Source organism: Choloepus didactylus, chromosome 10, assembly GCF_015220235.1.
Source record: "Choloepus didactylus isolate mChoDid1 chromosome 10, mChoDid1.pri, whole genome shotgun sequence".
Lineage (NCBI taxonomy): Eukaryota > Metazoa > Chordata > Mammalia > Pilosa > Megalonychidae > Choloepus > Choloepus didactylus.
Genome location: NC_051316.1, coordinates 69,589,928 through 69,614,693, shown reverse-complemented (window position 1 = coordinate 69,614,693; position 24,766 = coordinate 69,589,928). Strand labels below are relative to the sequence as shown.

The 24,766-nt window shown below is 36.4% G+C and overlaps 1 protein-coding gene across 1 annotated transcript in view; it reads right to left on the bottom strand.

Annotated features, from left to right (window-relative positions):
- Positions 1-24,766, bottom strand: part of FOCAD (focadhesin) — a 341,517-nt gene that overhangs the window by 246,219 nt on the left and 70,532 nt on the right. The window contains exons 9-11 of the mRNA XM_037798691.1: positions 22,364-22,451; positions 19,380-19,582; positions 1,220-1,477 (exon numbers count right to left, since the gene is read on the bottom strand). Coding sequence (XP_037654619.1) covers positions 1,220-1,477; positions 19,380-19,582; positions 22,364-22,451 — 549 coding nt within the window. The remainder of the gene's footprint in view (positions 1-1,219; positions 1,478-19,379; positions 19,583-22,363; positions 22,452-24,766) is intronic.

Here is a 24,766-nt window from a genome sequence, read left to right as displayed (position 1 = left end):
TAATATATGTTTTACGTCAGTGGCACACAGACTTCAAGGGGTCCTTCTTTAGACAATATCCATGCATCATCTGTAAATTAACTATTTTAAGTTAATATACACAAGGTGCCAACACCAAAAAAGGAAAAAAAAAAAAAAAAAAAAAAAAAACACTGGGTAGAAATAGGACCATTACAGAAGGCAAAGAGAGAAATAAAACAAAAGGCAAGCTGAAATTATTGGTATCATGCACACAGCACAAAGCAAAGGTATTCTGAATGGATTATGGATCCACTTGCAGAATCAGACCGGAAAAAATTTGGTCAAAGGAAAAGCTGTTAGGTATCAGCAGTTGTTTACTTGACAAAAAGTAATACTTTAATTTCATATCTTAAATAAATGTTAGCCCCCACCCACCACTACCAAGTTTTTTCCTCTAGGGCAACAGAATTTTCCATTAAAAGATGAACTTTTTCTTCATCATTCTTGAAAGGAAGCACAAGGACAGAAAATACTAAACTGTGAATAATAAAAATGACATAACTACTCTTGGTTAGGAAATCCTTGCCCTTACAGAAAATGAATTCTAGAGATTATATGAAATGGAAAAAAAAAAAAAAAAAAATCACAGATTACTACACTAAATATGTGATTAGCTTAAAAACAATGTATTAATGTACGGCTAATTTCTCATTATACTCTAAGATCTGTGAAGGTAGGGTAGAAGACTGTTTACCCTCACATCCCAGCATATAGATTAGTACCATAAATAACAAGGACTCAATATATTTTAGTTGATTAAATGACTGAATGAAGATAGTAACAAATTACAAAGGAATTACAAAAATAATAATGACCTCTGTATAGGCACCTTTATCTTGAATTCATTAATCTAAGTCCACCTTAAAATACCAACATTTAGAATTAAGGGATATGCATCTTGGAATAGGCTACTAAAATTAACAAAAACATTACAAATAAGCAAATCCAGCAAAAAACAGAAAAACTGAAGAGCATTGTGTGCAGATTTCCTTAAAAGAATGCTTTCATTAAAGAAATGTTGGCATCATTAACTCAGGGTAAGGAAGAAGGACAAATTGGGAAGATAAAGACAGGAGAAAAAAAGAATCAACTCATAATTAAAAACTTTGATACAGATCATCCACAATGTAAGAATGATCTACAAATCCAGTAATCAAGCTTTACCCCCCATTACTACTTCCTTATCCTCTTGCTTTACCTGAGAAGAATCCGCTTGGGCTAATTCTGTAGTGACCTTCAGTATCCAGCAAAGATTCTGTCCTTTATCTTCAACAAGAAGGTAAGCCAGCAAAAGAAAAACATGCACAGGGATCACTGTAGTAATCGGGAGCAATGACGCCACTGAAGCCAACCAGTCACCCGCTGCATACTCTTCTCTCATTATGTTAAGGATCCTCCAGACTGTAAATATGGAACTATACATGCTGGTTATGGGGAACGCAAGCTTGTAGGAGAGCTGAAAAAGAAATGCAAAAAAAGGCATGAATAAATGAGATAGATACCTTTGTCAGAAATAAAACCATTTATTTTTCATATTTTATTGTAAATGATCAACCCTTCCAATTAAATGAATACAAAACTTCCCATTCTTGCCAAACACTTCTTTGTACACATTTGAGGTGACAGGATCACTCAAAGAGAAAGTTGTTAGATGGAACTCTAGAGCATTTTATCACAACTTTTCCTGAAATTTATCATTCTTTTCCAGTTAAGGCAAAAAAAAATAGACTAATGTACAAAATCCAGAGGCAACGGGGTTTGAAAAAACCCATTATCACTAAAGTATTTGCCAATGAGAGGGAAGGAAGAAAACACATTGCATTTGCCCAGCTCAAGGCTATGTTAAAGGCAGCCCCAGGCAGATGGCAGACTTGGACTGAGGACAATTCATTTTTGTAACAAACAGTATGTTAATAGGAATAGAGCTGGTTCAGTTGGAGCCTAGGGAATTCAACAATAATTGTAAATAACTTCTGTAATAAGAACTAACCTATTAGCCTGACGGCTCTAAACTGAAATGCCCAGAAAAGATGTTATGTTTAAATCAACCTGAAAAATGGCTTCTCACAGAAATAAACTAGGGCAATCAGGGCCAAAGAGTGGATAGAACTCTGCTAAGGGGAACTGACTTACCATGTGGGCATAGATTGCTTAAGAAAAACCATAGACATTAAAGAAGCATTGCACACTGCCTGAAAATGAAAGCATTCAGTTCATTTAAAGCATGTTGAGAAAATTAGAAATCTCTAGACTATAACTGTCTGACTATTATTGGAGACTGACATATAGATAAGGATCATATTACTGAAAGGGTGGGAAGTAAAAGTTAAGCTTTATATAATTTTTTCATAACAAATCTATTTCAATATAATTCACATATCATAAAATTCATCCTTTTTAAGTGTTCAATTCAGTGGTTTTCAGTATATTCGGAGTTTTGTAACCATCAATGCTAATTTTAAAATATTTTCATCATTTCAAAAAGGAAACCGGAGGCGGGGCAAGATGGCAGACTGGTGAGCTGTATGTTTTAGTTACTCCTCCAGGAAAGTAGGTAGAAAGCCAGGAACTGCGTGGACTGGACACCACCGAGCAATCTGACTTTCGGCATACTTCATACAAAACTCATGAAAACGTGGAACTGCTGAGATCAGCGAAATCTGTAAGTTTTTGCGGCCAGGGGACCCGCGGCCCTCCCTGCCAGGCTCAGTCCCGTGGGAGGAGGGGCTGTCAGCTCCGGGAAGGAGAAGGGAGAACTGCAGTGGCAGCCCTTATCGGAAACTCATTCTACTGATTCAAACTCCAACCATAGATAGACTGAGACCAGACAACAGAGAATCTGAGAGCAGCCAGCCCAGCAGAGAGGAGACAGGCATAGAGAAAAAAAAACAACACGAAAAACTCCAAAATAAAAGCAGAGGATTTTTGGAGTTCTGGTGAACATAGAAAGGGGAAGGGCCCTGAGGCGCATATGCAAATCCTGAAGAAAAGCTGATCTCTCTGCCCTGTGGACCTTTCCTTAATGGCCCTGGTTGCTTTGTCTCTTAGCATTTCAATAACCCATTAGATCTGTGAGGAGGGCCCTTTTTTTTTTTTTTTTTTTTTAATCCTTTTTTCTTTTTCTAAAACAATTACTCTAAGAAGCCCAATACAGAAAGCTTCAAAGACCTGCAATTTGGGCAGCTCAAGTCAAGAGCAGAACTAGGAGAGCTCTGAGACAAAATGCAATAATCCAGTGGCTGAGAAAATTCACTAAACACCACAACTTCCCAAGAAAAGGGGGGTGTCCACTCACAGCCATCATCCTGGTGGACAGGAAATACTCCTGCCCATCGCCAGCCCCACAGCCCAGAACTGCCCCAGACAACCCAGTGTGACGGAAGTGCTTCAAATAACAGGCACACACCACAAAACTGGGCGTGGACATTAGCCTTCCCTGCAACCTCAGCTGATTGAATGGATATAAAATTTAATCAAAAGTTAAATGACACAGTAAAAGCAAATGAAGAAACTCTTTCTGTACTGATACAAAAACATTCCTCAAAGAAAAGTATATGGACAAATACAGAAGAAATTAATAGCTACTAATCTTTGTTTTTTATTTGGGAGGGTGGAACTGAACAACCAGAATTAAGGGTGAGGAGGAAAGTTTTTATCGTACACCATTTTATACCTATTAAACTATTTGAATGTATTACCATTTCAAAGAAAAGTTTGTAAATTTGAGAAATTAAATACTATTTAAGATTGCCTAGCCTTATCTCTCTAAAAGTACCTTTTTCCCCCAAAAAAGATGAAATTCATCAAGGATTAAAGCCATGTTCTATAGATTTTAAGTAACAAACAGCACTGGACTTGAGCCTCACACAGCCAGTAGCTGTTAGGCAATACACTGACTCTTACTTTCCTCATGTATAAAATGGAATGAAGACTTCCTGCCAAAGCGACTGAGGAAAGGAATAAGACAATATCTAAAAAGCATCTTAGCACAGTGCCTGAAATTGCAAAATATAAGGAAACATTGTCGCTGTCATCTTTAAGAGAGAAAAATTAAACTGATGGATATGTGTCTTAGAAAGGTAATTCTGAAATCACTAACAATCGAGTCAAAAGTAGCAACACTACACAGACATGTAAAAGTATTAACATATTGAAACATAAAAGCAATCCTACTTCAGATGAAATATTACCCCAGGTTTGGGCTCTGGTTTTTAGGGGAGAAAGCAGATGTCTAAAAACAAGACAGAGGTTTTTGTTATGTCAAATTTTTTGTGACTTATATCTATATTAAAATAAATATGAGAAGAAACCATAGAACAACATTTAGATGAATTGAACATGAGTGTAGAGCACATAAGATGTTAAATGGAGATTTAAAAGTTTTAATAAAAATGTTCAGGTACATTAAGTGTTGACAATAAGACAGACATTCACCAGTCTGTCTCTAAAGAGGTCTGAAAAACAAATTGTGAGATTTGGTTGAATAATACAGATTTTCATTAAATAATATAAATAACAACACTCATAATGTTGACTAAAATATGTTTGACAAAGGAAGGGATGGGGGAGTATGGAAACTCAACTTGGGAGACTTAAAAAAGGATAGGTTTTTGCTAGAAGGGATGTGATGGTTAAGTTCAAATGCCAACTTGGCCAGGTGATGGTGTCCTGTTGTTTGGTCAAGTTAGAACTGGCTTGATTGTTACTGTGAGGATATTTCATGGACTTAAATCATCAGTAAGTTGATTTCATCTATGGCTGATTACACATACAATCAACTGAGGAGACTGCCTTCAAAACTGAGATGTTGAGCTGTACATCGAGAGTTGACAACTTTATGTATATTTCACAATAATGGAAATGGCTGAAGCTGCGGAACCGTGACCCACAACACTCTTTGAAATTTGTGTGAAATCGTACTTTGACATTATCACTGTTATGTATATATGTTAAAGTTCACAATAACAACAACAACAAAAAAACTGAGAGACATCTCATCCAATCAGATGAAGGTTTTAAAAGAAGTGATGATTTCAGCAGTCAAAAGAGAGAATTTCCACATCTACTGCAGCCAACCAGCTTCTCCTGGGGAATTCACTGAAAACCTTCATCAGAGTTCCCAGCTTGCAGCCTGCCCTATGAAATTTGGATTTCCCCATCCCCACAGTCACATGAGACAATTCTTATAAAAATCTCTTAATATTTACAGATATCTCCTGCCAGTTCTGTTTCCTTAGAGAACCCTGACTAAAACAGCTTTGGTACCAGGGGTGGTTTTTGAGAAACTAATTTTAAGGATGAGAATTCTGAATTGGTTCTGGGGTTTTTGGAATTGGTTGTCCAAAATAATTAGATTCAAAGGCACTAAAGACTTCATTTTCAATAATCAAGATGACATTGATAGTCCATGATGTGAGTTAGCAATAGATATATGCAAAATATCACCACTGGATATGGCTACTCAAATGCTTGTAAGAGGCAGGATTCAGGGGAAGAGTGTTTTTGATACCGTAACAGAGTTTTGTGGAGTTAAAAGGTGTAATGATGTTGACTGTTTGTTTCTAAATACACTGGATACAATTATAAAAGAAAGGGATGAACTCACATTTGCAACCTAAGCATCGCATGAAGGACATAAAAGTTTCTATGTGTATCCTTAAAGAAAATATTATTTTGTGTAGCTACGAACTTCAGATTTATGAAAACCAGACCCAGAGTCTCATTTCATGAGTGGCTGAATTACAATGTAAATAAATTCCTGAAAATAAAATCCTGAAAATTGGAACAGGGGGCATATGGGTTGATAATGACAGTGGTGGAGACACTGAAACCCAAGATTCTGCTGAGTTTTGCTAGATAAACCTAGAATGGTCTGCCCTAAGGAACCAGCCTTCTGGCCTCCAGTCTGCCCTGAGGAAACATGCCATCCAAACCTCCAACTGAAAAGATTAAACTTACTGTGCCTGATAAACCTGTAACCAACTCCCAGAGCGAACACCCCTCACTCTTCTGTATGGAGATTAATCCTGTTTCACCAGATGAAACTGCAGTGAATTGCCCTGAAGTAGTTGGATTGCAATACACTTCTAATACTCCTGGTGACCCACCCCTACCACCCCTCTTTTCTTCCAGACATAGAACTAGACAGTTCCCAACAGGCCACAAAAGATGAGGTACAAAGTGTGACCCATGAAGAGTGATATACTCCAAAGGAACTGTATGACTTTTCCAATTTATATAGATGGAAATCAGAGGAATATGTGTGTGAATGGAAATTAGAGCTGTGGGATAACAGTGGAAGGAATATAAAGGTGGATCAGGCTGAATTTATTGAAATGGGCCCACTAAGCAAAGATTCTGGATTCATTGTTGAAGTTCAAGGGGTTAGAAAGGCTCTAAGTTTCCCTGGGTGGCTGACTGAACCATGGACCCAAAGATGGCCTACATTACCTGAGGTCAAAATGCCAGAACTGCCCTGGTATAATGTTGATGACGGGATCCAAAGGTTTAGAGGGATTGGAATGTTAGAGAGGATTTATCAAGTAAGACCTGCTCACCCACCCCAGGAACATCCAGAGGACATACCTTTTACCAGGACTGTGAGGAATAAATTGGTAAGACTAACTCCATCATCCCTGAAGAGCTCTGTGGTCACTCTTCTCTATAGGACAGATATTACTGTGGGAATTGCCTTCACTGAACTTGGATCCTTAATCACAATAGGGATGATCGGATCTCAGTTTGGCAGAAGACAAGTGGCAGCACTTAATCACCAAAGATAAGGTGGGTGAGGCTACTACAATGCACAGTAGACTCAAGGCAGCAATCAAAATAGTTTGACTCAGAGACTGATGACATTGGCTACTAGATTCATGGGGTATCTACAAGTAAAATAGACAAGCAGTCTACTAAACTCTTACTTGCTCTGTATAAGCAAAAGAGTTCTAGGTCAAGTGAACAAAACGAACTTAATTACAAAAACAGAGAGTCACAGCACCTTCATCAATAAACAGACTTGAGATAGTTTACAGATCCAGAGCCTCTTGAATAGGTTTTGTCTCCAAAACCCAAAGAAGCCAACTAGGCTTTGTGCTTCTTTTTTTGATTGTAGGAGGGGCCAAATTCAACAGCTTATCCTCTAGCTTAGAAGGGATATCTTGATATGCCCCACACCACTGGGCACCTAGAAATTTCACAAATGTGGTAGGACCTTATATTTTTGTTGGTTTTACCTACCATCCTCTGATAATGCCAATGCTTTATCAGTAAGTCTAGAGTAGTTGCTATTTCTTGCTCACTAGGTCCAATCAGCATGCTATCATCAATGTAATGAACCAATGTATTGTCTTGTGGAAGGAGAGACAATCAAGTTCCTGGTGGACTAGATTATGACATTGGGCTAGAGAACTCCTTTTTTTTGCAACTGGAGATCCAGTTTTCTCAGCACCATTTATTGAAGAGACTTTTTCTCCCAATTGAGTAGTCTTTGCTCCCTTGTCAAAAATCAGCTAGCCATAAATGTGAAGGTTGATTTCTCAGATCTCAATTTGAGTCTATTGGTCTATATATCTGTCCTGTGCCAGTATCATGCTGTTTTGATTACTATGGCTTAGTAATAAGTGTTAAGATCAAGAAGAGTGAGTCATTCAACTTCATTCTTCTTTTGCAAGATGGCTTTAGTTATTTGGAGTCCCTCACACTTCCAAAGAAATTTGATGATTGGCTTTCCCATTTCTGCAAAAGTTATTGGAATTTTGATTAGGATTGTGTTGAATCTATAAATTGCTGTTGGTAGGAGTAATATCCTAATGATATTTAGTTTTCCAATCCATGAACATGGAATGTCCTTCCATTTATTTAGGTCTCCTTGTATTTCCTTTGGCAATGTTTTCTAGATTTTTCATTCAAGTCCTTTACATTCTTGGTTAGGTTTATTCCTAGATATTTTAAATTCTTGGTTGCTATAGTGAATGGAATTTTTTCTAGATTCTTCTTCCGATTGCTCATTGCTTGTGTATGGAAACATTACTGATTTTGCGGTGATCCTATACCCCACCATTTTGCAGAATTCATTAATTGGCTCTAGGAGACTTGTTGTGGATTTTTCAGGGTTTTTGTATATAGGATCATGCCATCTTCAAATAGGGAAAGTTTTCCTTCTCCCTAACCAATTTGGATGCCTTTTATTTCTTTTTCTTGCTTAACTGCTCTGGCAAGAGCTTCAAGAACAATGTTGAATAAACGTGGTGACAGTGGACATCCTTGTTTTGTTCCTGATATAAAGAGTAAGCTTTCAATCTTTGCCTATTAAATAGGACGTAAGCTGTGGGCTTTTCAAATATGCCCTTCATCATGTTGACAAAGTTTTCTTCTCTTCCTAGTGTTCTAAGTGTTTTTATAAAAAAGGGGTGCTGGATTTTGTCAATTCCTTTTCTGTATCAATTGAGATGATCAAGTGTTCTTTTTTCCTTCTTGGTGTTAATGTGGTGTATTACAATAATTGATTATCTTATTTTGAACCAACCTTGCATACCAGGGATAAAAACCACTTGATCATGGTGTATAATTCTTTTAATATGCTGCTGGATTTCATTTGCCAGTATTTTAAGGTTAATATTTGCATCTATATTCATCAGAGATATTAGTCTGTAGTTTGCTTTCCTTGTGGTATTCTTATCTGGCTTTAGTATGAAGGTGATTTTGGCTTCATGAAATGAATTAGGGAGTCTTCCCTCCTCTTCAAAGTTTGGAAGAGTTTGACAGAATTGGAGTAAATTCTTCTTGGAATGCTTGGTAGAATTCCCCTGTGAAATCATGTGTTCCTGGGGTTTCTTTGCTGGGAGGCTGTTGATTACTGATTCAATCTCTTTACTACTAATTGGTTTGTTGAGCTCTTCTATATATTCTTGAGTCAATGTAAGTAGTTCGTGTGTTTCTAAGAATTTGTCCCTTTCATCGAGGTTATCCAATTTATTGGCCAACAATTGTTCATAATTCCCTTTTATTCCTTTCAATTTCAGTGGGGTCAGTAGTAATGCCCCCTTTTTCATTTCTGATTTTCAATTTTCTATACTCTCTTTTTTTCTTTCTCAGTCTAGCTAAAGGTTTGTCACTTTTACTGATCTTTTCAAAGAAACAACTTTTGGTTTTGCTGATTCTCTCTGTTGTTTTTTTGTTTAGTTTTGTTTTCTATTTTATTTATCACCACTCTAATTTTCGTTATTTCCTTCCTCTGCTTGCTTTGGGTTTAGTTTGCTCTTCTTTTTCTAGTTCTCCCAGTATTGAGGTTAGATCTTGATTTGAAGTCTTTCTTCTTATTTAATATAAATATTTTGAACTACAAATTTCCATCTCAGCAATTCCTTAGCTGCATCCCATAAGTTTTGGTATGATATATTTTCATTTTCATTCATCTCAAGATATTTCCTAACTTCACTTCTGATTTTGTCTTTAATCCATTAGTTGTTTAAAAGTATGCTGTTTAATTTCACATATTTACTAATTTTCCATTTTGCCCTCTGTTATTTATTTTTAGCTTCATTCCCTTGTGGTCGGAGAAGACACACTGCATGATTTTAATGCTGTTTAATTTATTGAGACTTGTTTTGAAACCTAATACATAAATTCCCTAATACACTGGGAATGATCCATGTGTATTCGGTAAAAACATGTATTCTGTTTTTGTTGGATAAGTGTTCTATATATGCCTCTTAGGTCTAGACGGTTTGGTGTATCAATCAAGTCTTGTATTTCCTTATTGATCCTCTGACTAGAGACATTTTGTCCATTATTGAAAGTGGTGTATTGAAGAATCCTAGTATTAATGAACAACTTTCAATTTCTCTCTTCAGATCTGTCAGCACTTGCTTCATATAATTTGGGACTCTGCTGTTAGGTGCTTAAATACTTATAATTATTACATCTTCCTTTGAATTGTTCCCTTTATAAGAATATAATGACCATCTTTTTCCCTTGTACTATTTTTCACTTAAAGTCTATTTTATCTGATATTAGCATAGCTACTCCAGCTCTCATTTGCTTACTACTTGCATATTATATTTTATTTCATCCTTTCACTTTCAACCTCCCTGTATCTTTGAAGTTAAGATGAGTCTCTTGCAGACAGCATATAGTTGGATCATGCTATTTTTATCCATTATGCAAATCTCTGCCCTTTGACAGGATCCCATTTATATTCAAAGTTACAACTCAAAATGCAGGACTTTCTTCTGCCATTTTACTATTTATTTAACCTTTGTATGTCTTGTACCCTTTTTGCACCTCAATTCTTCAGTTAATGCCTACTTTCATATTTGTTTAACTTTTTATGCTGTGCCATATTGAGTGCCTTCTCTTTTCTCTCTGGATATATTCTTCATCTATTTTCCTTGTGATTACTATGGTATTAAAATTTAACAACCTAAATATATAACAATCTTATTTGGTTTGATACCAACTTAACTTCAACAGTATACACATTACTTTACCCTCTGTCTCTCCACCTTATTTTTGTACCTGTTACCATTTATATCTTTGTACATTTTATGTCTAAAACAATAGATTTATCATTACTTTTTATGCATTTTCATTTTAGTGCCTGTAGGAAGTAAGAAGTGGAGTCACATAACAAACAATAAATTACAACAATACTGGCATTTATATTTACCCAAATGGTTACCTTTGGAGTAGGTCTTTATTTCTTCACATTTTTAATTCAATTTTATTGAGATATAGTCACATACCATACAATCATCCACAATGTACAATCAGTTGCTCACAGTACCATTATATACCTGTGCATTCATCACCTCAAATCTGTTTTTGAACATTTTCATTACCACACACAATAAAGAATAAGAATAAAAGTTAAAGAAAAAAGAACAAACAAAACACCCCATACCCCAATCCCTCACTATTATTCATTTAGTTTTTGTCCTCATTTTTCTTCATCTGTCCATACACTGGATAAAGGGAGTGGGAATCACTAAGTTTTTGCAATCACATGGTCACACAGTATAAGCTATATAGTTATATAAAGGCTTCAAGAATAAAGGCTACTGGTTGAAGTTCAACAGTTGCAGGTATTTCCTTCTAGCTACTCCAATACTCTAAAAACTAAAAAGCGATATCTATATAATGCATAAGAATAACCTCCAGAATGACCTCTCGACTCCATTTGAAATCTCTCAGCCACTGAAACTTTATTTTGTTTTGTTTCTCTTCCCCGTTTTGGTCCAAAAAGGCTTTCTCAATCCCACAATGCCAGTGCCAAGCTCAATCACATGAGTCGTGTCCCATGTTGCCAGGGAGATTTATACTGCTGGGCATCATGTTCCACACAGGGGAGAGGGCACTAAGTTCACCTGCACAGTTGGCTTAGAGAGAGAGGCCACATCTGAGCAACAAGAGAGGTTCTCTGGGGTGACTCTTAGGCAAAAGTTTAAGTAGACTTAGCATCTCCTTTGCAGTAACAACCTTCAAAAGGGCAAGCCCCAAGATCAAGGGCTCAGCCTTCTAAATTGGTAGCCCCAAATGCTTGTCAGCATATCATTAATTCCCAGGGTGGAGAAATGTAATATTTCCACATTTTCCCCCAGACCCTCAAAGGGCTTTGCAAATACATTTTTATTTTCTGCTCAAATTACTCTGGGATGTATTGGAACTTCACACAAATCTGTAAAAACCAACCAGATTTCCCTCTCTATTCTACATTCCATGTAATTATGTTACTTGAATAAACTGACCATAAAAGGTAAATTACATAGTGTGTTACCAAAAAATATAGATTTTGCAACTGATAAACATCTCTTCCTTTGGTCTCATACAGAAGTTGAAGTTTTAAAAATACCATCATTATCATCCTTTACCCTTTAGTCTGATTTACCTCAGTCCTAACAAAGTCCATTTTGTTCATATCTCTAATTGAAGTCTGATCTCTTTCTTCAGACTCCCTAACATTTGCTCTATGGAGAAATGCTGATGATTCATAGCTGCCAGACTTGGGCTCTGAGTCTCAGTTGTCCCATAGATCCCCGAAGTACCAGGGACTGACCAGGTTAAACACAAAGAGCTCAGCAACTCGGAATTTAGAAATAACCATTATAACTCAGGAATAGATTTAACTGCTGTAAGAACTTACAACCTAGGAACCTTTACAATAAGCCTTCCCCTGACAACCTATGCTCTCAGACTCAATTCTCAGAGTTTGCACATAAGTAGTCTATATTAATGTGAGGCATTATAATGCTTTTCTTTCCATTTCTCAACATACTGTCCTCAATGTTCATTCACCTCACAACTTCACTCCTTCCCATAGCAGCTCAATATTCCATTGTATGTATACACTACAGTTCGCCATTCCATTCATCAGGTGATATAACCTTAGGCCTCCTCCATGCTCTGTGAATTGTGAATACTGACATGACAAACCCCACTGTGCAAGTGTCCCTTCACGTTCCTCTTTTCAGTTCTTCCAAGTATATACCCAACAACTGAGTTGCAGGACCATATGGCAACCCCATGCTTAGCTTCCTGTGGAACTACCACACTGTCCCCCAGATGGGCTGCACCATTCTACTTCCCCACCAATGGTGGTAAATCCATTTCTCCACATTTTCTCCAGCACTTGTATCCCTCTGTTTATTTTTAGGTTTTATCCCTACACCATAAATTCCATCCTAAGTAAACAATTAACAGTTCCCTGTATAATCACATAGTTATGCATTCACCACCACTGCCTACATATGGACATTTCCATTTCTTCTGCAAAGAAAGAGGAGAGGCAAAAAGAAGAAAAAGAAAAAGAAAAAGAAAAAAAATGACAACTAAAAATCAACAAAAGAAAAAATAAAATTAAAATAAAATACAATAAAATAGAGAACACCACCAATGCCAATAATCCCATACCCCTCCCTTATATCCCCCTCTTACAGACATTTAGCTCTGGTATATTGCCTTTGTTACAATTAATGGAAGCATATTACAATGCTACTGTTAACTATAGACTCAAGTTTCCATTGATTGTATTTTGTCCCCAATACCACCCCTTTTTTTTTTTAATTCAGTTTTACTGAAATACATTCACACACCATACAATCATCCATGGTATACAATCAACTGTCCACAGTATGATCACATAGTTATGTGTTCATCACCACAATCTATTTCTGAATATTTTTGTTACATCAGAAAGAACCAGAACAAGAATAAAAAATAAAAGTGAAAAAGGAACACCCAAACCATCCCCCCCATCCCACCCCATTTGTCCTTTAGTTTTTATCCCCATTTTTCTACTCATCTATACACTAAAGGGAGTACCACCCCATTTTTAACACCTTGCAAAGTTGACATTCATTTGTTCTCCCTCATGTAAAAACATATTTGTCCATTTAATCACAATCATTGACCACTCTAGGTTTCACTAAGTTATACAATCCCAGTCTTTATCTTCTATCTTTCCTTCTGGTGTCCCACATGCCCCTAACCTTCCTCTTTCAACCATACTCTCAGTCATCTTTGTTCAGTGTACTTACATTATTGTGCTACCATCACCCAATATTGTCTTCCAAACTCTTTCTCCTGTCTTTTTCAATCTGTCTGTCATGCTTTCCTTAGTATTTCCTATAGAGCAGGTATCTTGTTCACAAACTCTCTCAGTGTCTATTTGTCTGAGAATATTTTAAACTCTCCCTCACTTTTGAAGGATAGTTTTGGCAGATATAGAATTCTTGGTTGGCAGTTTTTCTCTATCAGTATCTTAAATATATCATGCCATTGCCTTCTCACCTCCATGGTTTCTACTGAGAAATCCACACATAGTCTTATTGAGCTTCCCTTGTATGTGATACATTGCTTTTCTCTTGCAGCTTTGAGAATTCTCTTTGACATTTGACAGACAATCTGTGCTTTGGCATAGGTCTTTTCAGATCTATTTTGTTTAGGGTATGCTGTGCTTCTTGGATCTGTAATTTTATGTCTTTTATAAAAGATGGGAAATTTTCATTGATTATTTCCTCTATTATTGTTCTGCCCCTTTTCCCTTCTCTTCTCCTTCTGGGACACCCATGACATGTACATTCATGAGTTCATGCTGTCATTCAATTCCCTGAGACCCTGCTCATATTTTTCCATTCTTCTCCCTATCTGTTCTTTTTTTGAGGAGGATTTCAAATGTCCTGTCTTCCAGTTCATGAATCTTTTCTTCTGCCTCTTCAAATCTGCTGTTGTGTGTCTCCACTGTGTTTTTCATCTCCTGTGTTGTGCCTTTTATTCCATAAGTTCTGCCAATTGTTTTTTCAAACTTTCAGGTTCTTCCTTATGTTTGCCCAGTGTCTTCTTTACATACTTCATCTCTTTTGCCTTATCTTCCCTCAACTTGTTGATTTGTTATTTGATTGATTTAGATTTCTTTAATAATTAGTTGTTTCAATTCCTGCATCTCAGTTTAAGTGTGAGTTTGTTCCTTTGACTGGACCATATCTTCATTTCTCTTAATGTAATCGTAATTTTTTGTTGTCCTGGCATCTGGTTTCCTTGATTACCCCAATCATATTTTCCCAGACCAGACAGGCCCAGCAGGTGGCACTTGTCAGCCCATAGCTCCCCACTGGTGTAAAGAGGTATGGTCCTTTTAATTCTCAGCGGACCCTGTCTTGGCCAGGGACCAATGGTGACAGAAGCCAGGCTTAAGTTGTTTCTGCCACCACCCCACCACCACCACCCCGACTCTGGGGTCTGAATTCTCTGAGGGAGGGCAGCCACTTGAGCTGTGCCCACCCTCCTTGCTGAAGGAAGATATACCCTTTAGGGAGTTATCTTCTATGCTTCCTCCTTTGTCCCTCTGACTCCGTTAACTTCAACCTTGCCTGGGTCAGTGCTAATAACTGAAAATGCCTGAGGCTTTCTCTAATGAGCAACTTAGAATGAGAGAGGAAAAAAAAAAGGAAAAAGACAGAAAGGCCCTTTTTAGGGCCAGTACCAAGCCCCCCAGTTTCACCAGTCAACAGGTGTTGGTACCTGGTTCTCTGTGCCTTTTCTTGGGACACTGCTATTTTCCAGTATTCTGAGCTCAGCTGTCTCCAAAATCCTCTGTTTATATTTATTTATTTATTTTTCCATCAGCCCTGTCTCCTCTCTGCCAGGAGGAACCCCAGATTCCTTTCCTGCTTGCTCTGGGTTTATCTGTGCTTGTAGCTTGTATTCAGTAGTCCAAATTTGTTAATTAAAACCACAATTGGAGCTTGGTTGAGTTACTTTCCCTTGTTCCAGGTAACCTGCTTCTTTTTTCCACAAGGAATGTTCCAACTCAGCCTGCCATGCCGGTGGGGGAGGGGTGCCAGCTCTGCAGTTTAGGGAGCTTTACTTAGACTTCTATGCTGCAATCTCAGCCATTCCACCCATTCACCCAGGCTGATGAACAATATGTGTTCAGTCATAGATGTCCCCCAACAATTGTTCCAGACTATTTACTAATTGTTCCTGGCTATTTACTAGTTACTCTAGAGGACTAAGTAAATTCTTCACCTTTCTATGCTGCCATTTTGCCCTGCCTCCTTTTATACTGTTTTGAAGTACTGTGTTGTATCCTTTCCTTTCATTCTGAAGAAGTCCCTTTAGCAGTGCTTGTAGGACAGGTCTAGTGGTGATGAACTCTCTCAGCTTTTGTTTATCTGGGAATATCTTAATTTGTCCCTCATTTTTGAAAGAAGGTCTCACCAGATATAAAATTCTTGGCTGGCAATTGTTTTCTTTCAGCAGTTTAACTATTTCAACCCATTGCCTTCTTACTTCCAAAGTGTGTGATGAGAAATCAGATCTCAACTAATTGGGACTTACTCGTACATAACATGTTGTTTTTCTCTTGCAAATTTCAGAGCTCTCTCCTCATCCTTTGCATTCAATAGTGTGACCAATATATGACAAGGTGTATTTTTCTTCATGTTTATATAGTTTCATGTTCTCTGGGCTTCCTGGATATGCATATTTATGTCTTTTGCTAAGTTCAGGAAGTTCTTTTTTGAATTATTTCTTTGAATCTTCCTTCTGCCCATTTCTCTCTTTCTTCTCCTTCTGGGACCCCCATAATGCATATATCGGTATCCTTCATGGTGTACTAGAAGTATCTTATGCTACTGTGCTTTTTAATTCTTTTTTCATTCTGCTCCTCAGCCTGACTCATTTCAAGTATCTTGTCTTCAGATTCACTTATTCTTTCTTCTGCCAGCACCAATCTGCTCTTGAAACTTTCCTGAGAATTTTTCATTTCGGTTATTGTGGTCTTCAAATCCAGTAATTCTGTTTGGTTCCTTTTAAAATTACTATCTCTTTACTGAGATTCTCATATTGCTCATTCATTGTTTTCCTGATATCCTTTAGTTTTTTCTCTATTTATCTCCTTCAGCATTCTTTAGGTCATTTTTTTAAAGGCTTTGTTCGGTATTGTCCACATTCTGGTCTTCTTCATTGGTGTTTTCTGGATTTTTACCCTCTTCTCTTGGATGGACCACCATTTCCTGATTCTTTGTTGGTCTTGTACTCTTTTGTTGCACATTGTATATTTTAATATTTTAAAATGTTAACTCTCCTGGACCTGGCATCATGAGATTAAGAAAATCTTCTTGACCATAAGGGGGAAGCAAAATGAAACAAAATAATGTTTCAATGGCTGAGAGATTTCAAATGGAGTTGAGAGGTCACTCTGGAGGGCATTCTTATGCACTATGTAGATATCCCTTTTTAGGTTTTAGTATATTGGAACAGCTAGAAGGAAATACCTGAAACTGTCAAATTGCAACCCAGTAGCTTTGATTCTTGAAGACGACTGTATAACCATGTAGCTTCCATGGTGTGACAGTGTGATTGTGAAAACCTTGTGGCTCACACTCCCTTTATCCAGGGTATGGATGAATGAGTAGAAAAATGGGGACAAAAACTAAATGAAAAATAGGGTAGGATGGAGGGGATGGAATGATTTGGTGTTCTTTTTTACTTCTTTTTTTACTCTTATTTTCATTCTTTTCGATGAAAGGAAAATGTCCAAAAAATTGATTGTGGTGATGAATGCACAACTATATGATGGTACTATGAAGAGCTGATTGTACACCATGATGACTGTATGGTATGTGAATATATCTCAATAAAATTGATTTTTTTTTAAATGTTAACTCTGGTATTTATTCTTTGAGATGTCTGTTTCTTGATTTTATAACCAGCTGGTGATAAAACAGTTTCTTGAGCTTCAGCCCTCCTTTCAGAAAGGTCTGGCCAGGTCTGTACAGGGTTTTCCCTGTCTTTCTGAGCCTTTTTCTTGTCCTAGGCTTTTGCTTGTTAGTTGTTTTGGCGTTCCCCTGTTTACAGGAGTTTGGTTGTCCCCTCTGTTTTCCAGGAGACAGACCTCCCTCTCTGGGGTATATGTGAAAAATAGGATAATATTCAGTTTGACAATTGGCTAAAGAATTTTTAATTCCCCCATTTATGATCAGCTGATAAAAATAAAGCACAAACAATGAGGGTGGAAAATACAAAAAATTCAACAATTGTGGGAATTTAAAAAGTGCTTAGGAAATAAAGCCAAAACATGAATACAGCCAAGATTCTTTCTCTCAATGAGCTTATAGCATAATTTGGAGGCATAAACATGTAAAACCTTAGATTAAGGCACAACTAAGTTGAATAATGCAAAAAGTGCTAGAAGCAAAGGAAAGAGCAATAATTTCTGAGTTGGAAAGGCTGAGAACATTTCACTGGGTCTTGAAGAATGACTATGTCAGGCAGAAGAGATGAAAGAGCATTACGTGCAAAAGCAAAGATTTAGGAAGAGGTATGGAGAGTTTGGGGCATGTTAAATCCATAAGTGTATTTGGAATACACACCCCAAACAGGTGCAAAAAAAAAGAAAAGAAAAAAAAGCCAACAGTAAAATATGGCTTAACTCTTTAAAAAGGGTGATCATATGTCTTCTCAAATAAAGCCTCAAGAAATCAGCAGAATATCACGAGGATGTTTATAGCCCTAATAGTATTCCTTCTCCCACTTCACCTGCTGTTAAATAGAAAGTTCAGCTATTAGTGTGGATAAATAAGATTCCCAAACACCTGAGCAAATAGTAAGCTGAGTACTTACATATCAGGGTTATAGTGACCCTCACTAAATATCACTTGGGATTTAAAGGAACAGAACTCTCAGATGTAGTACATCCTGCCCTGTCACCCTCCACCACCACCAACCACATCCAGGATCCCATCATTGATACATGGGCAAATCAAGAGGGAAGGTAAAACTAACGTGAGAACTTCCCTCTCTTGAGGTAAATCAATTACCTGTTGCACGTTTTAAAGTTTTAGTCAAATAATTAGGATATAAGAAGCCATAGTATACAATCAATTTGCTGACAATTATAGGCTAGTTTCTGCTGCATGCTCAAACAAGCAATAATAATGGCTGGATTTCTGCTGCTCCAACATTAAGAACAGTTGCTTAGAAGTATATCTGCTTTTGCAGATGTAACAACAACGGTAGCTCTAGCTTGTGTTTGTGTAGTGTCTCTCTCCATGGAGACTTAGGATGCTTCACCAGCTTTATTTTAGTTAATCCTTAGTCAATCCCCATGAGAGTAAGAGTTAAGAACTAATAAGATTACATTTTACCAAGAGCAAAACTAAAATACCAAAAGAGAAAAAGTCTGGCAAATAAAGGCCTAGAACCAAACCAGTAAGCGGACTTTAGCAATGCGTTTACATTATTGCAACATGAAGGATGAGACTGAAAAAGCAGAATAGAGCATTCCTGGAAGACAGGAAGAGGAATGGAGCATGACATGCCTGCTGTCTTCCAAATGAAGGCAGCAGAGTAGGGGCATATACAGGAGACCTCAAGAACCACTGTGCCTTTCTCAAAGTTGAAGTTCCTTCAGATCCCAGAAATCCCAGACATTCAAGGAGCATTTCCCAGCCTGGACTGTCCCAGATCAGTGTGCTGCACTTATTAAATAGTATGATGAGAAAAAAGGATTCCATGCTCAAATATTGGAGAAGCAATAGGTTAAACAGGTAATATAGTATTACTTTTCTTTTTTTTTCTTTTTTTTTTTTTTTTGTAGGATTCAGAGGACATTTAACTACTAATGTACACTGGAATCCCAAGAAGGGAAAAAGATAGTGCAATATTTCCAAAACTTATTTCAAAACAGGACTACCTTCCCCTCCCCAGTCCAGAAGAATGTACTAACATCTTGTAAACCAATGCATGACACAATGGTAAAAAAATCAATAATAGAGTCTAAACCCAAACGGGGTGGGATTATCTGCAGAGACATAAATCCCACATTAATAGTTTAAGAGAAACAAGGATGAACTCATTACCTCTTTGTTGTCATCTCTGTAGCACTCTTGCTGTACTATTTCCAAAAGATTTAAAGCCAACTGCTGCCTAGAGGGACCTTCTTCATCCACAGACATACAGTCTTCCAAGGCAGTAGAAGATAATATCTGCAGAATTGGCATCACTAGCAGCAGGGACGACTTTGGAATTTTCTGACCCTCAGCAAAAGAGAAGAGCTTCAAAGCTATTCATCAAAACAACGAGGATTCAAGTGTTTAAAAATCAATACCACGGTCAAACAAAATGCTATTATATTTAAGAATGATAGGACAAAGATTTTTTTTGCACCTTTACAATTGGATCAGACATGTAACCAAAATGATAAATCTTACCCTTTTAGATGTAAAAGAACATAAAAATTAACTCAAAAACAAAGTGTTAATATATATAGCAAACACTGATGATAATCTTAAGAGAAAAATACGTATATGTCAAAACATATAAATCAACTTAACTCACTTTTAGGTCAAATTGTTTTTTACTACAACTCAACTTTCATCCTTTATATCTTGTCAGATCTTACTACTGCCCTCAACAAAAGGAGCCAAGACACAACAAAGCAGCCAGGAGACCAGTGCTTGATCATTGGAAAACAAGACCAATGTACAGTCTTCCCTTACAAATGCAGCTGAGAATTTTATTACATCCTTAAGCAAACAGCAAGGAGAAGTAGGGCTGTCCTTCTGCTGTAATTGTTAAGAAGCAAATCAAGAAAGTCTCAAATTCCATACCTAGCATAACAACCAAACCCATTTTTAAAAAATGATTCTTTTACTTTTTTAAGTTGGAAATGCAACTTACCCATCAGATACATACACATAAATGTACGATAATTTAGTCTCCCCTAGACTATTAAAAGAATGAGACAATGGCATAAATATACTTTTTCATGGTATATTTACTAACTGAACTCTTACCTACTAAAAGATGTCATTCATAGGCTTCAGAGCTAAATTATCAAGATAATCAACTTGATTTCCCTACTATCACCAAAAATTCTACAAGCCTTAATTCATGTAAAACTGCCAGAACTTTATTTCATTTGGCAGTCAAACCTCAATATGGTATGAAGTACAAACACCTGTTATTCTAACACTACTAATTTACACTTTTTGTTTTAATATTGGTCTCAGTTCATAATTGTCTCTGAAATATCAAAATCCATTATCTTTAATAAAGCAAGAGAAGCATATAGCATACATATTTCTATAGCCTATATTATACATCCAACAGGCTATTTATAATCAAGGGTAGTGTTAATGATTAAGAAGCATAACACTGTATTAATGCTGTGCCTTTTTATCTGAAATTATCAATAGTCTCTTGATTATCCAATTTCTTTGAACGTCCTTTCTCAATGTGCTAAACAACAGTTCTTTCTTACTTGTCAAAATGACACACTGACTCAAAAGTTTTCAACACAGTTTATATGCTCTAAGACAACATCAAATCAAAAACACTGATTTACCAAAAAAAGAGAAATAATAAAAGTATCTGAGACATTGATCCTGGGTCATCCTTCTATTATACATTAGCCACATTAAATGAGTATAGCTTCAGAATTAAAAATATTATTTTTCTGAGGCTTTGAAATTATTTTTTTGTCTAAGAAACAAAATAACATCCATTTATATGAAATGTCCAGAAAAAGCAGATCTATAGAGACAGAAAGCAGATTATTGTTTGTCTGAGGCTAGAAGTGGAAATGGGTAAAGGGACTTTTTTTGGGGGGTGAGGGTGGGGGAGTGATGGAAATGTCCTAAAACTGGACTCTGGTGATGGTTACACAACTCTGTAAATTTACCAAAACTAAAAAAACACTGAAATTTACACTAAAAATGGTGAATATTGTAGTTTTTAAATTACACCACAATAAGGCTGTTTTTAAAAAAATAACAAAACTAAAGCCATAAAACTAAGACTGTCAGAAGTAGCAGTACTGGTAAATTATACCCGTGGAAATATCCTACCTGCACAGAAATGGGGGGAAAAAAGCCTAAGTAGTTCAGAAAGGGACTGGGGAGGAGGGGCACAAATGAAAACAGGGCCAATAGGCAAAAGCAGGGTTAAAATCCAAGCCTAAGCCAAAGATCCCCTCCACATGCTAAAGCTATTTCCAAGGCAGATTGTAAATATAATAGGAATTTAATCTCAAAATCTTGATGAGTTAAAATGCCCAGAAGAATGAGCTAAACAATTGGTATTCACCTCAAGCACTTCTCTTAATAAGGGTGGTAATGTATCAGTGTATCGTGGCACCATGCAACATAATTTAGATAGATCCTCCATTACTACACAGATTATATTGGACCAAATAAAACGAAGCAACATTAATGTAAAGGTCACAATTTAAAGGTGTGTCTTATTTGCCAATCTGCCAGCCTTACAACTTGATTATCACATTATTTTTATGAGAATGCTTTTGTTTCTCTTTATGTACCTCCTCACTTTTCTTTAAATCAAAACTGGACAATGAAAAAAAATTATCTTGCATTCAATTTAGGTGGGTTAATACAATAATGATAAATTAAATCTTGTTCAAAGTGGCACCCAGTTTTTTAACAGTAAAAGTATAGTGAGTTTTGAAAAACAAATATAAACACTAAACACTTATTTGTTCAAAGGTTTTATACTATTGTTTCTCAGTTGGCTATACAATTGTGAATAGGCTGAAATGTCTTTCAATACATTTACAATGTCACTGCTGTATGATTTAGATTATAATTCCTCCTAAGGGGCAGTAGGAATACTTTGTAAATTACGGTAAATAGAAACTTGCACAGGTAACAACTAGGTGAATAACAACAAAAAAATTCTAGTTGATGATAATTAATTAGGAGAATTCCAGAATGGAATGTCAAATTATCCAGGGCTTTATGGCATAACATCACATATATTTCAAATGACTTCTGCTAACACTCATAGTATATTGATGTTTTACTCTAGTGAATGTATTTTTATTTACCTAAACTTAAGATTGGCTTCTGCTGACTTGCTGGAGTCTGTAGAAGAAGTAAAGCTATTCCAATTATGACTAGTTCAACAGGAAAGTTCTAAAAGAAAAGAAAGGGGGAAAAAACAGTTACTGAAAAACTTCCCAGAATCATGGCTTTATAATATATACCTAAGGAGAGTATATTTAACATGAAAGATTGCAAACCTATTATACAAAATTATTTACAGGAAACCTGCTGTGCTAAAGGAAGAACTGGTGAATACCACTGCAGTCACATATAAATTCAAAATGTTAACATATTATCTGGCCAAAAAGCTACAAAGCAAATTAATCCAGAGGGAAAACTCCTTAATACAAATTTTCTAAACAGCCAATCTTTGCAAGCCACTGATCATTTCCTGAAGTATGTATTTTAAGAACACTTCATTTCTGAAAAGTAGTTCAATTGTCAAGATATCTAATATAGACATGATTCATCTAACTTGGATAATGGCTTACATTAAGCAAATTTTAATAAATCATATTATAATAAAAGAAACGGTGCCCAGGGAGGCAGAGATTATTTCTAAATTGCAGAAATTTATTAAGCATATTAAAATGTAGCAAAGCAATAACCATAGAAACTTAAAATCATTAATTTCACCAAGTATATAAATAACATGAAAAAGAAAAAAGGATCTGTACATATATACATTAAGTTCTAATAAAGTACAAGTGCCATTATTGTTATTTGATGTTTCTAAATGAAGAAACCTTAATGTATTATAGAACTAAAGGAGAAAGGTCTATCATACTTTGTTGAAATTACTTCATTTTGAAATTTCATAGAAGCACCTCCAAAGCAGAAGTAACTATGAACCACGAAGATACTGGGGGAAGGAAATCCGTGAGGTAAAGCCATGTACTAAAGAAACACTTCAGAGAAAACAACTTGCTCTGACACACTAAGAAGTTATAATCTTGGAGAAGCCATCAATCCTGGCCCAACTTAATACCCTGTTCTTTACCACATTTGCTCAGTGTGTATCTATCACAGTTTTACCATATGAAAAGTGAAATTAATCAAAGTGCAAAATCTTCTAAAGGACTTGTTTATGGACTTTTAAAAAAACAGCAAAAGAAGAAAATGTATTTGTAAATTTTCTCGCTAGAATATATTTCAATTTGAGTCTTTTGGTACTGCATAAATTCACTGTTTTGAAAATACAGTTGAGACCCATGAAGCAACTCTATTACCTATTTGAGGATAGAAAATGTGTTTGGGGACCAATATGCTTACTCTATATACCATCACACCGTTCTTTGCCATTCCTTTTTTCAACTTCATTCTAATACCTGCATGTACAAAAAAACAAAGAAGAAACCAGCAAAATCATTTAAATATCAAATTTACTAGCAACCATGAAGTTCAGAGACAAAGGCATTACTATACACATAAGCTATCACTGGAAGGGCCATAAATTGGGATCTGAAACGGAATAAGAAGTATTTTAAGTGGGGAACTTAAACATGAAGGCAGAAATGAAAATGGAATTCTCCAGAAAGAGTGAAAAGACTGGCATTTTCAGAAAAGAGGGTGAAAGGAAAAGAGCTGGAGAGTCAAGACACCAAAAATAAGGATCAATAATTAGTAGAGGATTAGTTTTTTTTTTTTTTTTAATGCTTCCGATTCTGAGAGTCTACAAGTTTTTTTGTTTGTTTGACTGATTGATTTTTAATGGACACTAAAGGATTTAATGAGAACTTTAAATAAAAGCCTGTTGCACATCTCTTGTGTGCAACTTCAAATATCACAGCTACTGCTGTGGTAACTGATAAAGCACAAGTGCAATGAGATGATCCTCCCCTCAGGCCTCACCATGCACCTCTGGCTTCCTGCGCCAGACTAAGAGATTAAGACATACAGAGGAGTTAAAGTCCATAGGCCAAATGGATAATAGGAGCCCTTGGATAAATGTTTCACTCTTTATTCTAGACCCTTCTAGAGGGTTCTGAGACATATTCCATAAGGTATGAGATTCTGTAGGATCAAGCAACTGTTTGCTTGTAGCAGTGGCCAGTTTGATAATGCTTGTATTGCCTCCCCCTCCTTCCCTATTTTAGTCCCTTACATCTGCACCCTAGGATCACATTCCCAAATGAACTCCTCTCATATAAGCCCTTTGTGGGGACCCAGATTCTATTTTGATTTTTTGTTCCTTTTTTTCTTTAATTTTTAACTTTTTATTTTGAAATGCTTTTAAACTTACAGGGCAATTGCAAAAATAATGCATAGCCCATACAGATAACTCCAACATACCCCCCACCCAGATGCCCAGATCTACATTTTTTTAACATTCTGCCACATTTGCAATATCATTCTATCTATCCATCCATCCACCTGTCTATTTTCTCAACATTTATGAATAGCAG